The 21,644-nt window shown below is 56.5% G+C and overlaps 1 protein-coding gene across 1 annotated transcript in view; it reads left to right on the forward strand.

Moving 5' to 3' along the window:
• Positions 1 to 20,923, forward strand: part of MYO18B (myosin XVIIIB) — a 73,790-nt gene extending 52,867 nt beyond the window's left edge. The window contains exons 40-44 of the mRNA XM_050906967.1: positions 9,888 to 10,021; positions 11,179 to 11,220; positions 11,907 to 12,068; positions 19,624 to 19,779; positions 19,870 to 20,923. Coding sequence (XP_050762924.1) covers positions 9,888 to 10,021; positions 11,179 to 11,220; positions 11,907 to 12,068; positions 19,624 to 19,779; positions 19,870 to 20,923 — 1,548 coding nt within the window. The remainder of the gene's footprint in view (positions 1 to 9,887; positions 10,022 to 11,178; positions 11,221 to 11,906; positions 12,069 to 19,623; positions 19,780 to 19,869) is intronic.
• The last annotated feature ends 721 nt before the right edge of the window (positions 20,924 to 21,644 follow it).

Below are 21,644 nucleotides of genomic sequence, written 5' to 3' on the forward strand. Positions count from 1 at the left end.
GTGGGTTCTTTTAACTGTATTTTTATATTTGTGCATATATTTTTAGAAGCTTTTTGAATGTTTCATATGGGGATGTGAACGATGGGTGTAGCAAGATACTCGGTCTTCTTATCATGCCTCTGTTCTCACAAATGAAGTTTGCAAAGGAGTCTGAAAGGGATTTTAGAGGCACCTCCCTGCAAAAAGACACAAAACCCCATGAACAGACAAACTCATAAGCCAATACCGAGGGGTCTGGGTTTATCTGGACCCCCAGATATTTGGGGTTATCATCTGGCATCTGCTGCAGCGGGCAGGAGGAAGGAGCCAGGCAAGCCCTGCAGTGGGTGAGCTCCCCCAGACACATCCCACCAGCCCCGGGCTGATGGTTGGGGCGATTGCTCCATGGGAACCGGGGCTCCGCGAGCCGGCCGGGAGCCAGGGGCTGCCACAGCGTTCCCTGGGAACAGAGGCGTTCCCCCAGACTGTGTGTACTCTTAACAGCACTTAAATAAAACATTGCGGGAGAGCTGTGATCACAGAGCCCAGCCGTGCTTGTCGAGCGGCTGGTGGAGAGCATCAATAGTTAATAGAAAGCCACTTATGGTTCTGCTCCTGTTAAATCCCCCATCCATTACAAATTCTGCATGAATTATTCACTTAACATTACTTAAGTCATGGTCTGCACCTAACAATTTTTTTTAAATTTATTTAAATAAACAGTCGCAAGGTTGTGGACTTGCCACACGCTGTCGGGGTTTAAGAGATGTGCTGAAGGGACAAATTCATTGTACAGATGGAGTCAGAAATCCCGTCTTGTTTCCTGGGGTCCTAAGAGCTGGTGCCTGTATATAAGGTATTTTATTCTCACAGCTCATATTTATCAGTGGTGGAGGCACTTGAAAATCCTGTCCCACCATCCCTGCACCTTCAGCCAGGCTCAGGACAGCTATTTTCATCCCTCCCTCGTTTTCGACCCAGCTTTGGGCAGCTGGGAGGCAGACTCATGCCATTCGCAGGCAGCAGGGAAAATCCAGCAAGAAGCAGGGATGGGAGCTGGAGAGCTGGCTGCCAGGCAGATGGCTCTGCCTTATGAATTTTGTAAGAAAAATGAGCTTTGAACACTTTCCAAGCCCGGTGCTATCGCAGCGAGGGAGGCATGTTTTCTAACGGTGGGGGTAGTACTTGGCCCTGGTTGTCTCTGTCTTTGCTCTGGTTGCATGTACTGGATTTCCTCCATGGAGCTGTAGCTCCTCTTCCAAAAAAATCTGGATTCCAGCCTGCAACAGCTCCTCGTTTCTCAGCTGCTGTGCTGACACCCAGAGCTTGACAGGCTAGACCCAGCCGCCTGCTCTCCTCAGGCCACAGCAGAAACTGAGTCATAGTGAGAAGCGAGAGATGGATTTCCAACTTAGAGTCAATCCTGGGGAGCTTAAAAACAAGCCCTGGTCTCTTTGCTCATCGGGCATGCATACGCGCTCGTGCTTGTCCCGATATAAGTGCCCCCTGGTGAAGCTGCCTGCTGCGGTGTGGGGAAGGATGGAGCAGGGGCTGGGACCAGGCGTGGGGCAGGGGTGTGTGGGGTGATGAGCTGCCGTCACTGCGGCTGGGACCAGCCACCGGCTGGGATTTCCCTCCTGAGGCTGCTGTTAGGGCAGGATGGTCCTGAGTGCTGGGCGTGGCTCCTGGCTTTGGTGCTCTGGAGATGATGCTGGAGGTGGGTAGATGGTCCGTCGTGAGCATCGGGGAGACAAGGGTGTGTTCACAAAAGGCCTCATCTCAGCTGCTTTGGGTGTCCGCAGCCATCACTAAAAGCCCTGGGTAGGGGCAGGGGCAGGGACCCTGTCCCATGCCTTGCCTTTACGGGGTTGTTTTCACAGAGCTTCTGGCAGAGCATCTCCCTCCTTACCTGTGGGTTTGCTGCAGCAGAGCGGGGAGATGGGAGCTACTTACAGGCCAGGATGGACTAATTCACCTTTTAGACAGTACTTCTTCCAGCAGGTGCCGAGCAATAACTAAAAAGCTTAAAGAAGCTCATGTTTCTGTAAGGGGCTACCTACGGCTGGGCTGCCGATGTCTGAACTGCCTGTACAGCTTGGATTTCATGGGAGAAATCAAGCGGCTGCCAGAGGCTGGGACAGGAGCTCTGGGATGGGAGCTGTGGGATGGGAGCTCTGGGACGGGAGCTCTGGGACGGGAGCTCTGGGATGGGAGCTCTGGGATGGGAGCTCAGCTGGGGACAGGAGCCCCAGGGTCCCTCCTGCTCTGGAGAGCCGGGTGCCCCCCGCCTGCCTGGGCTGCACCGGGACACCTTGCTGGGATGCCCAGGGAAAAGCAGGGGCTGATCCTGCTGGGATGAAGCCGCAGCTGGCAGAGGTGTGTGCCGGGGAGCTGGCTGGACTCGCTGCGTCTCCTCCAGCCGCCCTGCACCGACAGGCAGCTCTGCTAACCCCCCCGGGCTGCCGCTGCTGGGGCACGCCGTGGGGGGCTTGCGGGCGCTATCTTAAAATCAGGTTTCTTTAAAGAAGGTGTGAAATGCATCAGCATAATCATTAACTATTTTTACTGAAAACTGAGGTACACGTGTGAAGATATTCTTCACGCTTTTTTTTAAAAAAAGGTGAGAGCACAGTGTAAATAACCTTTTTTTTCTGGTTCTGATGATGGCAGATCTCCTTTGTAATGCAGCCCTGTTATCGCCACGCAATCCAGCATGCCGTAGCACATTACAGCCTGATCTCTATGATTTTTTTTTTTCATTTGCAAGCTTTAAAGATTTTTTGGTGCTTTCAGTGAACTTAAGAAGTGAAGTGGGAGCTGTTTATGCCTCCAGCCGGAATGCCATGCTCCCACCCAGGCAAACCTACAGCTCCCAGCAGGGTCCCAGCCAAACCCTCTGATGTCTCCGCAGCCCTCGGCCCCAGCACCGCCTGCTCCTGGGTCTTTCTGAGCTGCTCTTTTCTTTAAAAGCTAATGACTTTGACTAAGTGTAACGACAATTATCATCAAAGGGAGCCAGTCCTTAGAGGTGAGGTTGGGTGATGGAGGAGCCGAGAGTGAAAACTCCACCGTATATGTGCTAATTAGGCCTGTTGTACAGCAGGCTGTGATTTCTGGTTTGTCATTAAAGAGGTAAATTCTTCAACAAGTCATCAGCACTTGTGGCTGCTCACACCAATTACCGGTAACACCAGTGTTTGTGAGCGCAGAAAGAGCCGCTTGCTCCGTCTCACTCCAGACTTCAACCGCAGAAATTTTGTCACTTCAAACTTTCTGAAAACCTGCGAGTTAATTACTTAATTAAAAATAATAATGATTGATGAACACTGCAGGTGTACGCTAAATTATTCAAATAGAAGCAATCCAAATTGGACTAATTAGATTACACTTCACTTCAGGTGGATGGGAGCTTGCAAAGGTTATGTTGTGACAGCAGAACCACAAACAAAAATAAAAGACGGCGACGAGGACGCGGTGCTGGATGCTCTGCGGTGCCTGCCTCGGCATCCTTTATAGGCCCATAAATTATTTCACTACTGTTTTTTTCCTTAGCTCTTTTTAACTTATCTTCAAATGATTCTGAGACAAAATTAGATGAAAAAGAAATTCTTAAGAAAAAGAGGTTTTAGAAATCCTTTTCCAGAGAAGCAATGAAAGCAAAGCCTGGATGTGGAGAGATGGGGGGACGAGGGGGTAGGAGGTAGGGAGCTGCCAGCTCTCCCCTCTCCCGCTATTTCCAGGTGGGCTCTGACCGGGGACTGAACGCAGCCGCGCAGGCTGCCGAGGGCTGGAGCATCTTTTTCTGGCTGTTGGAAAAGGCCGCCGGCGAACCGCAGGAGGAAGCCCCAGCGATGCTCGGGGAGACAGTGGGCAGCAGAGTCTTGCCTGCCGGCTGTGCGGGAGCAGAGTGGGGCAGCACCCCCCCCTCCCCAGGAGCAGGGAGCCCCCCGGGAGCTGCCAGCCCACGTCTCCTCCTGTCCTTGCCGGCTGTCCTTGCCTGGTGCAGAGCCCGCACTTATCTTGACCTCTTCCGCCGCGGTGCTGGCTGCCGGCTGGGTGACAGCCCTGCTGCCGTGCCGTGCCGGCGGCGGGGTGCCGCGATGCCGGGGGCTGTGCCCTCACCGTCCCTCCCTCGGCTTTCTCTTGTCTGGGTAAGCAGTGGCCGTGATATTTCCCCTTAGCAGCAAATCTCTTCCTTTCCAACCTGTCCTTGCAGTGAGAGCGGGTGGTGCCGTGAGAGGGGCGGGTGGTCTGGGGGCTGCAGGGGCTCTGGACAGGACGGGTGCTGAGGGGCCGTATGAAATGCAGGGAAAGGAGGCCGACAGCCCAGACCCCGCTGTTGAGTCACTCGGCTGTGACACTCGCAGTAGGAATTAATTTTTTTGCAGTGTAACTCATATTGTCAGGGTCTTTCCAGCGTGGATGTGCAGCAGCATCCTCCTGCGAGCTGCCCCCGGGCGAGGGCAGGAGTCCGGGCTGTGAGCACCAGCATCTTGGTGTGGGTTTGCTATGTGCTGACCATCACCAAGCGAGCTCCTGTCCTCCTTGTTTTGAGAGAGCCTTTAATTCAGGCTCTCTGTCAGCAGAAATTAACCTCAGCTTTCTAAAATAAATGCTTTTGGCCTGCCAGCGGACCGGTGCCGTCGGGTTTTGGGAGTGCTGTGCTCTGGGGCGATCTGTCTGCCGATAAGCTGTGAATGGGAGAATCTAATTTGGAAATGTATGCAAAACCAGGCAGAATATATATTTTATTTATTGATTATAAAATATACATCAGCTGGGGGTTCTGAGCTGGTCAGGCTGGTTTCTGCTGTGCGTGACTGACTGGGTTGGTGGAAGGAGCCAGATCTACTGGTGCCCACAGGGACCAGGATTTAATGGCAGAGGATGCTCCTAAACCCGTATAGCAGAAGTGCTCTCGGCCCCAGTTTGGGAAGCCGGTGCCCCTTTCCCTGGGCTCACAGCTGGCGCCACGTCCCCGTCTCTCCCCGTGCTCCCCGTGCCACGGCCAGGCGCGTGGGCAGGTTCCTTGCTGGTCAGCAGGACGGACACGGTAGGGCTGCTCCAAACCGCTGCAAGGCGGGAGGGAAATTAGTGGAGCTTTTCAATGAAAAATCAACCCACACGTGAAGCAAAGGACCCTTAGTTCTGCTTCACCATCTCTGGTTTGTGGCAGTAGCTGTAGCACTGGGGCTTCTTGCACGTCTGGTATCTGCTGCTTTGCAAGGGAGAAGGCAATGATCCTTGCTTCTCCGCGGGAGAAGGAGGGAGCGTGCTTCCAAGGGCTGATGGGGACCCCTTTGGCAGTGCAGTCCTGCACCCAGACCTTCCCAGCCAGCAGCTCTGGTGCTGGCCCCCGGCCCAGCGGCTGTGGGGTTCCCACTCGGAGCAAGCGCCCCCCCCCCATCTGCAGGACACCTTTTGGGGAGGCACTGGGCTCCCACGGGGCAGCCCCGGCACTGCTCCTGGTGTGCTGCGGGCTGGCAAGAACAGCCTGGCTAAGGTGTATGTGTGTGGCTGGGGATGAAATGCCCCCATGGGTCAGTTTGCCGTGCAATGCATATTTGTGGAGGCTAAAGAGCAGCAGCAGAAGAAATCTCATAAACAGTTGGAAAATTGCTGCCTTACTCCCCATCCACCGTGCAGCGTGAGGGCAGCGGCTCCAGCCTTCACCCCCTCCCTGATTAGGTAGAAAGGGCTGATTCCCCCGGCAGCCGTTGCTTTATAAGCCCCGTTCATCAGCGCGGCTCCTCTGATTGCAGCCCTCCCCAGCAGCCGTCTGGGTTCCCCATCATCATCAGCGCCAGCCGGAGCACGGGGGCTCCGATAACGGGCCATTAACGATGAATAACGCAGGCAAAATGACGTGCAAGTCACCTTTCATCCCCCCAGGTCCAGCCGCAGCGTGGTGTATCACTCCGGTCCCCGGCAGCCTCTCGTTCGGCATCGTGTGTGGTTTCTCGCACGTGGTGAAGGGCGAGGACGGGCTCATCCCCAGGGTCTGGCGGGACGGGGAGAGGGCACGGCTGCGGGTGCACCCTGCTTCAGCACAGCCACATGAGCTGGCGGGCTACGAGTTTTCTCAATAAACATATTCTCCCCTTTTTTTTCCCTGCCTTTTCTGCTCAGAGGAAACAAAAAGCCAGCAATGCTCGGCAGTTCATCCTGAGTGAGGATGTAAATGCTCAGACCAGTTACTATCTTAAAAGGGAAATGCTTCTTGCATTTACACTTAGATTGGAACAACGTGTGTCAAAGGTGTCTAACAGCTCCCTGGGACGGCAGTGGCCTGATGCTGGGGCCATTCTTGTCAGTTTGTATTATGAAGATAGTTTTTTTGCATTTGAAATTTAATTATATTGATATAATTATTCCCTTCCTTGAGACAACTGTGTGGTACAGAGTAAAACATAAAGTGCCTCCGTGCACGAGATCTGGGATCGAGCGCCGGGACGGGTGGGACGTGGGGTTCGCAGCCTCCTCCCCACCGCAGCGCTGTCGTTATGAGCACAGGGTTGATTGACGTAGCTGCTCTGTGGCTCCATAAGCACGAGCCTTTCTATTTTGCACTGATTTGAGCTCAAGATGTTGAGCAGCACGTTTACTCGGTGCATTTCCCCTTGCTCTGCCCCTAGCCCGGCTGTGGCTCCTCCTCCTCCTCCTCCTCCTCCTCCTCCTCCTCCTCCTCCCCCTCCTCGCTGGCTGCAGCATCCTCGGGAGCTGCGGATGTGCTGAGCCCAAGCTGAAAGGCAAGGCACAGAAATCGAGCGGTACCGTTTCTCTTTGCCACATCTTCTTGCTGCAGATGTGTATCGCCAGAATTCACTTTACAGTAACGCCTGAGCCCTGAGAGCCAAAATTCGCTTCCCGCATAGGCTCGTGCAAGTCACTCGGCAGAGAGCAAGCGTGGAGCAGCCCCAGATTATTCCCTGAATGTGACTGGCGCTTTCCTCTGCATTTAATCAGCCCGGGTACCTGGGGCGACGGTGATGGTGAGAGTACCACTGCTGGAAGGAGTCTGTGTTAGCAACATCATTGTGCTTGAGCGGTGTCAACCCTCATTAAGAAGCAGGTATTTTCAGGCTTACATTCAAATTGCTGCTCGGGTGGCGTGTGGGCAGGGCACCCCAAGGTCACCCGCAGTGCGTAGAGCCCACAGCCGTGCAGTCCCCAAAGTCACCCCGGTGCCCTGCGCAGCCCCCTCCCGAGGCCGCCAGCTCCTCCCTGCCGCGCAGCGTGGGTGCTGCGCAGCATGGGTGCCACGCACCGTGGGTGCCCAGGAACCAGGGCAACCCTGAGGGGAGCTGGGCTGCTCCCTGCCACGCAGCATGGGTGCCACGCACCGTGGGTGCCCAGGAACCGGGGCATCCCTGAGGGGAGCTGGGCTGCTCCCTGCCACGCAGCATGGGTGCCACGCACCGTGGGTGCCCAGGAACCGGGGCATCCCTGAGGGGAGCTGGGCTGCTCCCTGCCACGCAGCATGGGTGCCACGCACCGTGGGTGCCCAGGAACCGGGGCATCCCTGAGGGGAGCTGGGCTGCTCCCTGCCACGCAGCATGGGTGCCACGCACCGTGGGTGCCCAGGAACCAGGGCATCCCTGAGGGGAGCTGGGCTCCTCCCTGCCACGCAGCATGGGTGCCACGCACCGTGGGTGCCCAGGAACCGGGGCATCCCCGAGGGGTGCCAGGCTGGAGCTCCGGCTCGGCGGCATCAGCCCCACGGTGGTCCCGTTTCTTTCGGTGCTCCCGTGGCTGTCATGCGGAAGGCAGCGGGGTTGGGGGGACCCCACCAGCTGCCGGGACACGCTGTTTGCTGCTCTCACAGCTGCACCCCGGGGGATTTTGTTTGTCAGTGGCCAGAGGAAGCGGGGCCGGGGTGCCGGGAGGGGTGCGTGCCGCTGTGTGCCCGGCTGCCTCCCTGCCACTCGCTGTCAGGTTAATAGTAGCAGAATGGAGGAAAGGAGTTAAATGCAGCCACTGAACTAGATTTAATTTGTATCCTGGAGCCGAGGAACTAGTTCAATAGAGACTCTTATCAGCCGGTTTGAAGGGCTGAGCTTTTTATCTTGCTGTTGTTTTACCGCCTGGTCTCGCAGCCACAAATAGCTGAACACAGGCATGTAGCCAGCTGAGGCTTGGGGTTTTCTCCCCTGGTGCTTTTCTCCTCTCGGAGAGCTTTTCACTTTTCACAGCTTTTCACCGTGTGCCCCCTCCCAAGCCCCCAGCCGCTCATGTCAGGGGCATCTCTGCTACCCAGGCAGTGGGCCATCCCCATGCGACTTGGAGCAGTTTCCACGACCAAACGGGTCCTTTCCACTCTCTGTATTTCCCCAAGCCGGGAGGGAAGCAAAGGGCTCTGAAGCTCTGAGTTTCAGAAAGCTTCATGGCAGCGTTCAGGTTTTTACCAATACCGGCGCATTTCCAGAAGCAACTGTGATGCTGTGCAACCCGAACTGGGATATTTCTTTGCATGTTTTTATGAACTGAAATGCTCTTCCCCTCGGGCCCGCACGCCCGGTGATCCCAGGGCTTTCATTATTTACTCTGACAGTCTGCCGGCTCCTGCGCCGCGGCCTGTCGCAGCCCGTGCTGCAAATCATCTCTCACCTTGTCACCACCGAGATGGCAATTTTACAGCTGGCAGCTTCAATCACGGTGAATTTGCAGCTCGCGCTCACTCTCCTTCTCTCTCTGCCGTGTGATGGTTTAGAAAACGGCACAAAGATTCCTTTCCTAGCTGAAAGGACTTGGAATCCGATGAGCACAGTGATGCTCAGCCGCGGCGGGCGGGCAGTGCCGGGTCGGCATCCTTGGTGCACTGTGAGGCTGCCTGGCTGCGGGTGATGCTGGGTCCATGGAGCCATCCAGGTTGTGTCGCTCGTCTGGCTTTTTGTCCCTGTAGTTTAAATTATGAATTGAGTTTCTGGTTTTTCTTATCAGCTGTGGTGTTTCTGAAAAGGGTTTCATTTCCAAGCAGGTGCACGGTAGGTGTGAGTGGAGGAGCAGCCCCGAAACACCCGGAGCATCCCCGCGGTCTGTGCTCCCGCCCTGTCCCCAGCAGGGACTCAGTGCTCTCACACCGGGTGCTTTTACATGTTCCACACGGGGCGGGGGGGGCTGTTAATGTTTAATATCAGATTTACTCATTTGCTATGTTGGCGTTTTACATTTTGATTGAGCAGAGCGATACAGCGGTGCACTGAAATCACAGCACGGGCACAATGCAGCAACTGCAGCATACACCCGAGTCGCTACGCAGACGTGGTGCCCGTCCCTGGTCTCCATACACTCACTGCCACGGCGCTGGGCATCCCCAGCTGCCAGGAAGGGATGTGGGGGTTGAAGCCAGCTCAAGCTGTTGCTCTCTTCAAAGTTGGTTTTATTACTTGTCCAGGTTTTATTCTCTATGTTGGGCTGAGCCATGTATATGCTTCCCCCACGCTGGTCTGGCTGGCTCAGGAAGACATTACTCTCTACTAATTATCTCCGAGAAGGCTGTTTGTACAACCTGATGATGCCCTGGTGCGGCCGTGTGCCTAAAACCAAGGTCACCCTCCCCTCCCCGGAGTTAAGTTCAGTTTCCACGCAGTAATTGCTGGTGGCTCCTTATGTTCTGCCCTGTGCTCGGGATTTTTGGCTCATCTCCTCTGAGCTTTTTTTCCATTGTGGGGGGGTGTTGGTCGGTCACGGAGGGGTTCAGCTTCATTTGCTCCTCTCCTTGTGTAAGACGAAGTTTGCATTTTACAAGCTATTGCACGTGCCGCAGGGCGCAGCGGCTGGTAGCAAGCCCTGGCAGGGCACAGAGCGCACTGGGGCGGGGGCAGCTTTAGCAGACACCTTGCTCGCCTGCTCCGCGGTTCGGGGTGCCGTGTCGGGGTGCAGGCGCTAACCGGGTGCCGTCCGTGCAGGAGCAGCAGCTGGCGGAGCTGGCGGCGGTGCGGCAGGTCTTGCAGGCTGACCTGGGGACCTCCATCCGGCGCATCGCCGATCTGCAGGTGGCCCTGGAGGAGCTGCGGTCCAGCGACGAGAGCGATGCCGAGAGGTGAGGCGAGGAGCCCCGGGGGCTGCGGGGGGCTGCGGGGGCTGCAGAAGGGCAGGCTCGGGTGCTTTGCGGCGGGGAAGGATGCTGCACTGTGCCAGGGCGCTGCCAGGGCGGCTGTAGCCGCACGTCTGCATCCTCGTGCTTTTTCGCTGCAGCAGCACAGATTTGTGAACAAAGAACTTCATGTTAATGGAAGGTTTCACGAAAAAGTGTCTCCCTTAAAATCATACTGTGTGGCCCAGCTTAAAGTAAGCAAAAAGGGTGAAAATAGCCCCATTCGCAGAGCCAGCTCCCGTCCCTAGCAGCGTGGCGTGCTGCTGTGCGTCAGCGAGTGCCCCGGCGCTGGGTTTATTGATTGAAAATCCTGCACGTTGATCAGCCACAGGAGCTGGGGGCTGGAGGAACCAGTGAAGCTGGGTGGATTGGGTAGAGGATTTTACTACAAAAAAATGGGAAAAAAATGCCAGTGAATTTTTCACGTGTTATTTCTACAGCCCTCCAATTTTCCCCTCTGCTACACTGCTAAAGGGCCATCTTGACAAATGGAAACCAAATAGATAAATGCTTTTAAAAAAAAAAAGCAGAGATGTGCTTGTCACCATGCCGTGAGAAGAGATTTTCTTTATGTAGTGATTAAACCAGGGAAGGGTGAGATAGAAACCGTGAGCTCAGAAATTCGCTCCTTCGTAAAACAAAAGTGATTTCCAATACAATTGGCACGTTAGCGGGAGGTGAGAAGCGCTTCCCAGCAGGGATGTCTGCAGCCTGCGTGCAGGAAAAGCGGCGTATTTTGCTCCCTGCCCTTCACCAGCACGGGCACCCCAGAGATGTTCTGTGAGTGCAAATGCAACATACGCTGCAGCAGCACCCGTCTCTGTGATGGGGGTGCGTGCAATGGGCTCCCTTTTGCAGCCCAGGGCCTGACCGGTGCAGGGAGGAGGTGAGGGGGTCTTTAGCCATGCAGCATGCTCGGAACGGCCCCGCTGGTGCCCCAGCCGCCGCTGCAGCTCTGCTCAGGCTGTCGGAGGGGGTATGTTGCCTGGGAAGGTGTTCGTCTCATCGGACTCGCACGGTGGCTTCAGGGAGGCTGTGCGAGCCATCGGCTGTGCGAGCCATCGGCCGTGCCGCCACTGACTCTCTCTTTTTGTCCCTTGCAGCGTGCAGACGGCGCGGGAGTCGCTCTGCTCCAGGAGAGAGACGTGAGTGAGCCCTGGGGAGCTGCTGGCCGAAGGGTTATCGACCACCAGCTGCCCGCAGGCTGCCGAGGGCAGGGCGCAGATGGGCTTTCGGAGGCGCTGGCTTTGTGTGCCCCCCACGCCCGTCGACCCCGCTCGCTTTCCCTTTGAGCTCTGTCTGTTAGACCGGTGGGATGCGCTCACTCCGCCGGGCTGCACTTTGAGAATAGGAAGCTGATCTGTGGCTTTGAAGGAAAACTGAGATCCTAAAGGATTTCATCTGCTGCAGCTGGAGTGTGGGCTCCCGGCGGGAGCCCAGGGGTGCATAGGGCACAGTGGGGTGCCTGGGGTCACACTGGCTCTATCACTGCAGCTCCCGTCCCAGGGCACTGCAGGCAGTAGCGGGGTTTTCCTGCCCACTGTCTACAGGCTACAGGGCACTTACAAAAGCACGAGGGAAATAGTTAATGGCAGCAGCAATGGCACAAGGACCAGGTTGCCTAGAAAGGTTTGTTTTATCCGATCTGTGCTGGTGCCACCAAACAGCCAGAGCAGAGTCCACCAGCTGGAGCTGCCGTTGCTGGAGCTGGGAAGGAGCCCCTGGTCTGTGCCCGGCCTCACCTACACATGTGCTCCAGGACCCCTTCCCGGTGCTGCCGGCCCTCCTGCCTGCGATTGTGGAGCTAACGAGGTCTCTCCTCTCCCCACAGGGATGCCTGCTCCAGCGTTGGCTCCACGCTCAGTCTGGAGCCCACAGAGAGCATCAAGTCCTGGCTGGGGTCGTCTGCGGGATCATCCTCCCCGGCGGGTGCCAGCGTGGCCGGGAGCTTCTCGGCGCAGTCCATCAGCAGCCGCAGTACCCAAGGCCCAAGGTAAGGGACCCCCAGCCCGTCCCGGGCACGGCCGCCTCCAGCAGTGACAGACGCATGGCTTCTCCCCCGGCACGGGCGCCCGCTGCAACTTTCCTCTGGGGAAACGGCGGGTGCTTTGTGCCAGCTCCAGCATCTTGCAGATGGACAGAGGGCAGAAAAATATCTTGCAGGAGCAAGCCATCACAAAGATCTTTTGAACCCTCCTGTATTTTTATTTCAAAAAAAAAAAAAGTGCGAGAGGCAGGAGTAGGCTGCAGGCAGCGCTGGTTTCCGAGCATGCAGGCACAGAGAGGTGGCCGTGGGCATCCAGCCCGGCCGGGGTGGCAAGGAGAGCAGGCAGAGCTGCCAGCCCCGGCAGCTGCTCTTCCATCACAAGCATCTGCATGGGCTGTGGCTGCTCATGGCCCCTTGAATTGGGGGACACACGCGGAGGGGTGACCCTGTAACTCCCTCAGCAGAGCCAAGCATCCCAAACCGCTGCGTATCCTCAGGGGCTCCCACGTGCTCTCTTTGGCTTTTATTTTCCCGTGGAAAAAATAAAGTCACCCTTTATGGGTGATGGATCCCACGGAGCAGCGAGGAGCACCGCGGTGGCACTGCTGCAATGCCTGCAGCTGCTCAGGGACAGGGAAGCCCCCGCGGCTCATTGCGGGGTGCTGCAGATGCTGGCCCGGGGACGGCGGGCGCTTCGGCTGTGCTCCTTTTAGGACATGCAGAAAGGAGCTTGGGGGGACCCGTGGTATTTAAGGTCAAAGCATCAAATCAAGGAAGGTAGTTGCTGCCACGCCAGGATGAGTGAAACGCTAGATGAAAGTCGCTACATCAAAAACATGCTTCAAGCAGTATAATATCCCTTGATGTATTCTCTAGAGATAATTTAAAGAGGCGATGCAGCCTATTTGAGGATTTGTATGCCATATGCTCGCCTTTCGCTGCTGAGGAAACAGTATGCATTTATACAGTTCTAATATAAAATATGTTAATTTGTGACGGTAATGCTAATGGGCTGCGAGGGAATTGGAGAGTGGCCCAAACACTCGCATGGCCAAACTACCTCGGCTCGGCTCCCGCTGCTGCCCCAGGGTGCTCAGTGGCAGGGCTCCCCGGGGCTCGGTGGGTGCCCAGGCACCCAGCCCGAATCGAGGCCGCCTCGCCCGGGTGCCCATCGGAGGGGCCTTCCAGCCCAGAGACAAACCCCCTGTTTTACAGCCGTCCCCGGGACCACGGGGTCACAGACAAACCGGTCCTTTGTGTTTCACGTGTGAAGCAATTGCGTGGGTTGAGTTTTGAAAAGCCCTGTAAATCAGGGTCTGGTGGCTGCATCTCAGAAGGGAGGTGGTGGGGACAGGGAAGGCTGTCACATCTCCTCGGAGGCTTGGGAGAGCAGAGATGGAGCAGAGATGGAGCTTTGAGTCCTGGGGCCGGGAGCAGCTGAAGTGGCTCCAGAGAGCATCATCCCCACGCAGGGAAGGTGGTTTCTCTGTTTTGCATGCGAAGATCTGCAGAACGATAGCTTTGTAACAAACAAGAGCACGCTTTTTTGCATAATGCATGATCTGTAGCATTGATTGCCGCGGGACCTGGCGGCAGCCGGCAGTGCATGCGGGTGGAAAGGCCGACCAGCCGAATTCAGGGCAGACAGGGCTGGCAGTACCCCTGCCTGCAGCCCTGCTGGTACCCCTGCCTGCAGCCCCTGACTCGGGGCCTCACCGCTGCACTGCTTTCCCAGGGATGGTGTATCGGGACATGCATCACTATTTTCCCAGCTTTTCCCCTGATTCCCCCTGGAACCGAGGCGGGGGCCGGGCTGACGCTCGGCACAGCTCGCTGCAGCACCCGCCGGCTCCCTGTTCATGTGCAGGTCCGTAGATAGATGCTCCGAGCTGATAGAGTTTGATAGGGTTTGCAGACTGCCATTTCATTGCAGACATTAGTATTAAGCTCCCTGCTCCAATTCTGGTGAGATCTGTCCCCGCTGCATTCACCTGCTTTGTACAGTCAAATAGCTATTGTCAGAATTAATTTTCTGAAGAGCACGTTCCCTGGCAGCGGACACCTCGGGTATGCTGGAGCAGTTTGAAGCGGTCCATTGCTGATACAAGGCAGAGTTTAAGAGCAGTCGGGCAGGGCTGGGACCTGCAGGGATGTGATGGGTGGGAGCCCTGAGGGCAGCCAGCCCAGCTCGCTGGGACCCCGCACCCCACCCCAGCACCCATCAGTAAAGTAATTCCTAAGTACTGCCTAGGAGTCTTTGGTCCAAAGGACCCAACTCTGATCAGAAATGAATGGTAGCAAATCGGGAGTTATGGCTAATATCATATTTCTGAGCTGAAATACACCGGATTTATGATAAAAAGGCAGGTATGTAGGCTGGACTGACCGAGGCCGTTGTGAGAGGCAGTTTGCACCTCGACCTGGAAATAGTGTGACAATCTGCCTCCATCCGGGGGGTCACGAAGAGGTGACTTGCAAATCCTGGTGTCGTAGCTGTGTTTGGCTTCAGCAAATCTAAGATGGCAATATTAGAGAGGAGGCTATATGAAATGCAAACAAACAGACGATGAGACTGGTAAGGTAATAAAAATGAGATCAGCGAAACGAGCTCTTCCTTATTAAGATTCCTTTGTCTTACACAAGCACCCAGTAATGAAAAATGAATCTTCCTAGCATTCGCTTCTCAGCACTACATATGGGATATTTGCTGAACAAACAGCTGCCAAAAGCCAGAGGAAAGCATAGAAGGCTGTTATCGTCAGTGTAGCGTACAGGAATGAGAGATTTGATTAACGTTTTCTTTAATTCTCTGCTATTTAAATGCTTGTACAAAATGTTGGCCAGCAGGGCTAAGCCTCAATAAATACAGCACATTGCAGAGTTGGAATAAACTACCAGGTTTTTTTCTTAGGAAGCCAACTCAAAACTTCATGTATTTATTCAGCCCCTTGCCAGGCAGGTCGGGGTTGCATTGCGATGGAGGGGCTGATCCTGAGGTGCAGGCAGGGAATGGACTGGCAGCACAGGGCCCTGCCTCTGGGTTCCTGCATCCCATGGCACCGCGGCATCCCCAGCCCCGGCATTACCCCGGCATCCTTTCCCCTTCTGCTTCAGTTCACCAAATCAGGAGCCCGGGTCCCAAGGCTGGTGGGGATCCGACACGTTTATTTTTAAACATTATCGTGTCAAAAGCAAGTCATTACATGGGAAACTGGGAGCTCTTCTGTAGATGATGGCGTGACAAGAAAATCCTCTTCTGACAGAAATTAGGCCATTCTCTTTTCGCTCCCTGAAATGGAGTTGTCTTGGCTTTATGTATGAGCTACCAGGAAAAGCATCTGAGCCACACTTTCATCCCTGGTCATGTGTTGCAATGCATGTGTGGATTTTATTGTATAAATTATTTCAACTAGCATAATTGTAATCATGTTAATTGCTATGTAATCTTCACTAATTATTGTTGTATGTCATTTGCTTTGGTGTGAATGGCATATTGCAGAACTCTGGCTTACAGACGCCTTCCAAGTTCTGCATCGGGCCCTGCTTTTGCCTTTGGCTGGGGAAAATCATCTTCTCTGTCGCTGAGGCGAGCAGCGGCATTTTGCTCAGCGGCTGTTGCGTGCTCGTGGTCCTGCCTCCCGCAGCATCACCCCCCCCTGGGGCTGCCCAGCGCTCCCGAGGGATATTCCAAGCCCTGGGAGTTATTGCTGGCACATCAGCCCTTAGCCTGGGATTTGTGGCCGAGCAGAGGATGCTGCAGGATGGGATGGGACCGCCTCGCACTTGTGCCCTGCCTTGCGAGGAGGCTTGAGTATGGCCAAGAGAAGATTAGCCATGATTTTGGGGTGGGTATTTTTGGTGCCCATCAGGGTACAGTTAAAGGAACAAGTGATGAGGACGGGGTGCTGGTACAGTGGCGTGGGGTGCAGCCACGGTGGCACAGCTTGACCGGTGACAGTGGACGGCAGCCCAGACTCCCCGGCCGCAGCAGCTCGGCGGGATGCGGCAGCGCCAGCTCCGGCCTCTGGGCTTGTTCCGTCAGAAACCTGTTGCATGGGAGAAATTACCTCGTGGTCCTCAGGCTCCTTGGGCAGAAAGTAATTAATTGAAATGGAGGTGTGATTTCGGTGCACCCGTGGCCGGGGAGCAGGGGCTGCCGCTCTCGCACGTGCCGGGGCACGCCGCGGCGGTGGCTGGTGCCGGGGCGGGCGGCAGCTCGGAGCCACCGTGGGAGGGTCTCCAGAGGTGGGCGAAGCAGGTTTTGGCTTCCTAGGAGGGGCAGCAATAACAGGTTTTGCTGGAAGGACCTGAGCATTTTAGATGCTGGAAAGCAAGAGGAAAAGCATCAAAAGCGGAGAAATCCCTGCAGTGTTTCCCCACCACGCGGTGCCTTTTTGCTGCTAGTGGAAACCCCGAGGAGTATTTGCATTTTCATTTAAAACCCAATCAGGCCGTGTATGCGCTTGCCAGGCAGCTGATGCTGCTTGGAGTTAACACGCACGACCCTGGCACCGACCTGCCGGCGCCGGCACTGCACGCCCTGACCGTGGGCCGATGAACCGCGTCCAGAGAGATGCGGCTTCCCTGGGGGACCCAGCCCTTTTCCCTGGCGTGTGCGGTGGGGTTTTGCTTAATGAATGGAGCTAATAGGAACTGTTGGGAGAGACAAGGATGGATGGGGCGGTCTCGGGCTTCAGCTCTTCTGCTGAAAACCAGGGCACGGAGAGCACGGGCAGGAGATGCTCCATTACACAGCGGTCCCTGCTTGGACCCCGGGGGCTGCGGGGCCTCGGCGGCTGGACTCGTACTAGCCGTGGGAGCTGGAGGAACGAGCCTGTGTTTGCAGCTTTCACTCCATTTCAGGCTCTAAAGATTTTCATAAAAATAGTAACTGTCCATCCTGCTGAACAGGACAATAAATAGCGGCGTGTAAACCGTCCGTGTTCACAGTCCATTAGTGTTTCTTACCTCTCCAGCTCACTTTTATCTCAGTCTTAAAAACCAAAGAAAAATATTGAAGCTGGCTGTTTAATTTATGAAAGCTGGTCATGCAGCAGTCAGTTTGCAGTATTATTTGGAAGCGTAGAGAGTGATTGGAGCAATTTCTGTACAAATTGTCATGGAAGGATTACACCAGGTATTTAGGTAAGATGCAATTTAGGATCCTAAAAACCAGCGTTATCGAAATGTCTCAAACTATTAATCAGCTGCGACGCTTCAGCAACATCAGGTGCAGCAGCACGGGGTAGCCCTGGAGGTTGCTGTGTTTCAGGGAGATTAAATCTCTGGTTAATTCATTTTGCATTGAATAATCAAACGGTTTGGGCTGCTTTAATGAGCTGCAGGCGCATGGCATGGCAGTGAGTGCCGGGGCCAGGCGGGCACCTCTGTGCCCTGGGCTGTGCCGGCGGGTGCTGGGGACCTGAAGCCTCTCCATTACGCCATCACTTCTGCAATCGCTCGTGTTTCCCAGCCGTGGAGTTTGTCTTCAACCCATCTCAACCCATGTAAATTATTTCACGGGTCAGCAGATCCTGGTCCGAACGGGTCCCGCGCAGTGGCTGGATCATCCGCTCTCACCCCGTTCCCGTGGCAACACCAGCATTCCCAGGACAGGGTGCTTCATTACTGGCGATGTAAAACTTGACCACTGCTCCCGCACCTCGAAGCCTGCTGGCCTCCCAGAGATGTATTTATATTTAGGTTCTGCTGCTTTACTCTACCCTTCACTCTCTTTTTCCCTCCTCCTTTCTTTCTCAGACAAATTCACATCCCGGCAGCCTTCTCATTAAGGCCAATTCCCGGTCCCCTTGGCTGAGCAATGCCAGGGGTATCTGTGAGCGGGGATAATCCGCCGGCGGTGCCGGCAGCTGCCAGCACTGGGCACAGCCTTTGTCAAAACGCATCGCTCGCAGGCACCTACGCTCCCGGTCTTGCCGGCAAGCGGCTGTGCGCGAGCAGCCTATAGATAGTACCTGGCTGTCATTGATCTGAAGCGATGTACCGAGGAGAGACATGGCGCAGCTCTGCAGAGCGCCTGCTTTGTTTCAGCTGTGTCCTCGCAAAGAGGCCCTTTGCCTTTCCCTACAGTGGGACAGGCAGAAAATCCAGGTTTTCAGCCCTTCAAGCTAATGTAGGTGCTTGGGGGGGTGGGATGTAAAGTGTCACATCGGGGGCTTAGTGTCACCAGTGACACCGAGCCCACTGGTGATGGCAGGCCTTCCCCATCTCCGTGCATCTCTTGCACAAGGAAGGGGACAGGCTTGGTGCAGAGAAGCCCTTTCTGCAGCCTGCACGTGCCAGGATCCGGCCGCTTGGGAGGGGCTTCGGCAGCTGAACCGGCACCGCATCGGCATCCCGCGGTGCCCAAGGAGATGCTCCCAAGCTCCTGTCCTGGCAAAGCGGGGGCTCGGTGCCATCGAACGCTTTGGGGAGGGACAGGCAGGATTTGGGGGAAGGCAGGACCATCCCGTCTCCTGCCATGCTGCCACCATGTCCCTGTCCCACTCAGTGAGCGGCCAGTGCAGGGGTGGGAACGGTGTCACCACAGCGGTCCCAGAGCAGCTCTTGCAGCCCCGTGGCGAGGAGCAGGAGTTAAATTAGGAAAACCAGCTGGCCGGCAAGGCTCCTCCTGGGCATCGTCTCCCGGCGGGCTGGCATCATGTGCCGGTCCCAGCCACAGACCCGCTGTGTGCTGCTCTGCTCTCAGCACGGAGGGGCATGCATTATTATTATTATTATTATTATTATTATTATTACTATTGTTATTGCCCTTTCTGCTGCTCCACATATGCACTCTGCACAAGCTGCAATCCTGGTAGCAAGAGCAACACGGTGCCTGTGCTGAGCCGACACTGTTTCAAATTTGGCACCGTGTTCTGGCTAAACCAGCCCTGCAGACTGTCCACCAGCCTGTCGGGTGAGGGCTGCGTGTTCTGGGGACGGCGTTCTGCTGTGACAGTGACCGGTGTGGCTCCTCTTTGGCGAGCAGAGGGGGAGCCCACACGGTTCCCCGCATCAGCCCTTGTTTGCAGGGTGAGGTCCCATCCCCACACGTCACTTCTGTCAGTCACTCGTCAATGAGCAGCCCCTGGCCAGGCGTTATTTGGCTCTTGCAGTTCACAATTGTTTTCCCTCCCCAGCAGCAGCCTGGGTGAAACATGCCCCGCCATAACGTTAAGATGTATTTGGGGTGCTCTGCGAGCTGGTTTCATAAAATTCTAGTGAATAATCTTTGGCTTTGACAGAAATAAAATAAATCCTACATTTCACTATAATCTGTCAAGAAAAAAGGACATTTGGAGGTATGTGTTGGTTTGGCAGAGCTAAAGTCGGTCATGCCACGCACCCTACGCCATGGATTTAGCCGGGTTGGCTGACCTAGAGTTATTTAAGATAAAATCTTTGGGCATTGCCCAACTGCTTGGTGCAGCCGCGGGAGGTTATTCTGAGACTACCATGCCAATACTGGCTTTTTGCTGCTCAGCCTTGTCCTTGCTGAATGACATTATCGTCACTGGAAATCCCGCCGCTTAAACTAACGCCAATTTCTCTTGTTTAGGGTAAGCAGAGACACCAAGGAACCAGCACCGAGCCGGCCGGCTTCTTCCCGGAGCGCTGCCAGGTCCGTTGATGCTGCGGATCTGGGGAGGATGACGAGTCCCTTGCTCGGTGCTAGAAGACGGGAATATGGAAAACCTCTGGCAGACCAAGAGGAGCCGGAGAGCCTGAAAAAGCCTGTGGATAGGATAGGAGAGACGTCCCCGTCAGTGCTGCGGCGGGGGGGCTCCCCCGCCCCGGACAGGAGGTTCCCCAGCCCGCTGTCTCCGACGGTGCCGAGGAGGAGGAGGCTCTCTCCGGCGGCAGGGCCGGTGCCCAGCTCCTCGGCCGCCCTCTCCGAGTACGTGGAGGAGCTGCGGCGGCAGCGGGGCACGGAGCGAGAGCAAGGGCACCCGGTGCTGGGTGACACCTCTCCCCTCCCCATTTACCGCACCACCGGTGCCGCAGCCCTGCGGCGCTGCAGGGCTTTCCCAGCGGCGGAGGATTCCCTGGGGAAGCTGGATGGGAATCAGCCAGGGGAAGGCGAAGGAGCAGGCGCTGGCCTCGTGCGCTCCTCCAGCCTGCGGAGCATGGCCTCAGAGCTGGCCGAGCCGGCACGCTCTCCAGTGCTGAAAAGAGCATCAAAGTTCGGCTCCTACGACTCCCTCCTGCAAACCCTCGACGGCTCCGGCCGCTGGCTGAGCTCTCCGGCTGCGGGGATGGCGGTGCTGGGTGCACTGCGGCCGAGCTCCTGGAGAAGCTGCCTGGAGCCGTCGATGGAAGATGCGGAGTTGGGAAGGGGCTCTGGGGGGCTCCTGAGCTCGCCATGCAGCGACGGGCTGGGCGAGGGGAAGGGGAGCGACCCTTTCAGCTGGCGAATACCCACCCTCAACTACGAGAGGAGAACCAACGTCGACTTCGACGACTTCCTCCCGGCCATTCGCAAATCCCGCTCCACCAGCAGCCTGGCCAAGCCTGGCAGGGACAGAAAGGATGGCCACCGGCCCCTCACTGTCCGCTTCGAGGATGAGGCCGTAGCAGGCAGCTCGGCATCCTCCGAGATGAAGGGCATGGCCAAGCGCAGCCCGGCCCCCCAGGAGGACCCCGGGGACCTCTCCGACTCCTCCTCATCCTCTGGCTCCCTCCTCTCCTCCCGGAGCGCTGACAGCATCAAGCGCCGGCCGCAGCTCCAGAGAGGGGACGGGGAGGGGTGCAGCGGCAAAGCCAGCACCCAGAGCAGCGAGGCAAGCCGCCGGGCGGAGGCAGAAGGGAAGGAAGACGATGTCAACAGCATCATGAGGAAGTATCTGGGAAAAGACTAAGGTAACCGTGCTGAGCTGCTGACCGGCACTAGCTCAGAGCAGTGGTGGCAGGTTTGTGGTGCTGGCCCCGAGCCGCTGCCCCTTCCGCCCCATGCGGCGCCTGCACCGATGCCATGGAGTGCGTGGGGACAGGGTGCCCCAGGCCAACGGGAGTCCCCACGCTCCCCCCCGGCACACCGGAGCAGCCCCGGGTAGGGGAGGCACTGGCTCGGCTTCAGCCTCGATGCCCGGCTGTGCTCCCCGCTCTGCAGCAGCCGGGACGATCGCCGATGCCCGCGGGGCGTGCGGCACCAGGGACCGGCCCCCCCCTTGCCCTCTCCTTGCCCCCTTCGGAGCTGCAGTGGGGTGGGCAATGGGGACGCTGCCGGTGCCGGGGACAGCCCCAGAGCTGGCCACACCACCAGCTCTGAGTCCGCTGGGGTCCCCCCCGCCTCCTGGTTTCCCGACCGTAGTGTCCCCCAGCTCCTACCACGCCACCCGGCAAACACAGCCTCCCGATCCCCGCCGAGCGCTCCTCCCGGTGCCCGTGCTTGTTGGGTTAATTTGCAATTCGCTTTGGCTGGACGCTGGAGATCACCCACTCTGGAGCAGAGGGGTCCCGCCTGGATCAGGCGTGCTTCCCGCAGTTAGCAACTGCCTCTGACAGCCACTTGGATCCAATTTCTGTATCGCAACTGACACTTCGAGAATTAGAATTTATTACTGCAATACAGGTTTGAAA

The sequence above is a fragment of the Gymnogyps californianus genome, chromosome 16 (genome assembly GCF_018139145.2).
Source record: "Gymnogyps californianus isolate 813 chromosome 16, ASM1813914v2, whole genome shotgun sequence".
Taxonomy (NCBI): Eukaryota; Metazoa; Chordata; class Aves; order Accipitriformes; family Cathartidae; genus Gymnogyps; species Gymnogyps californianus.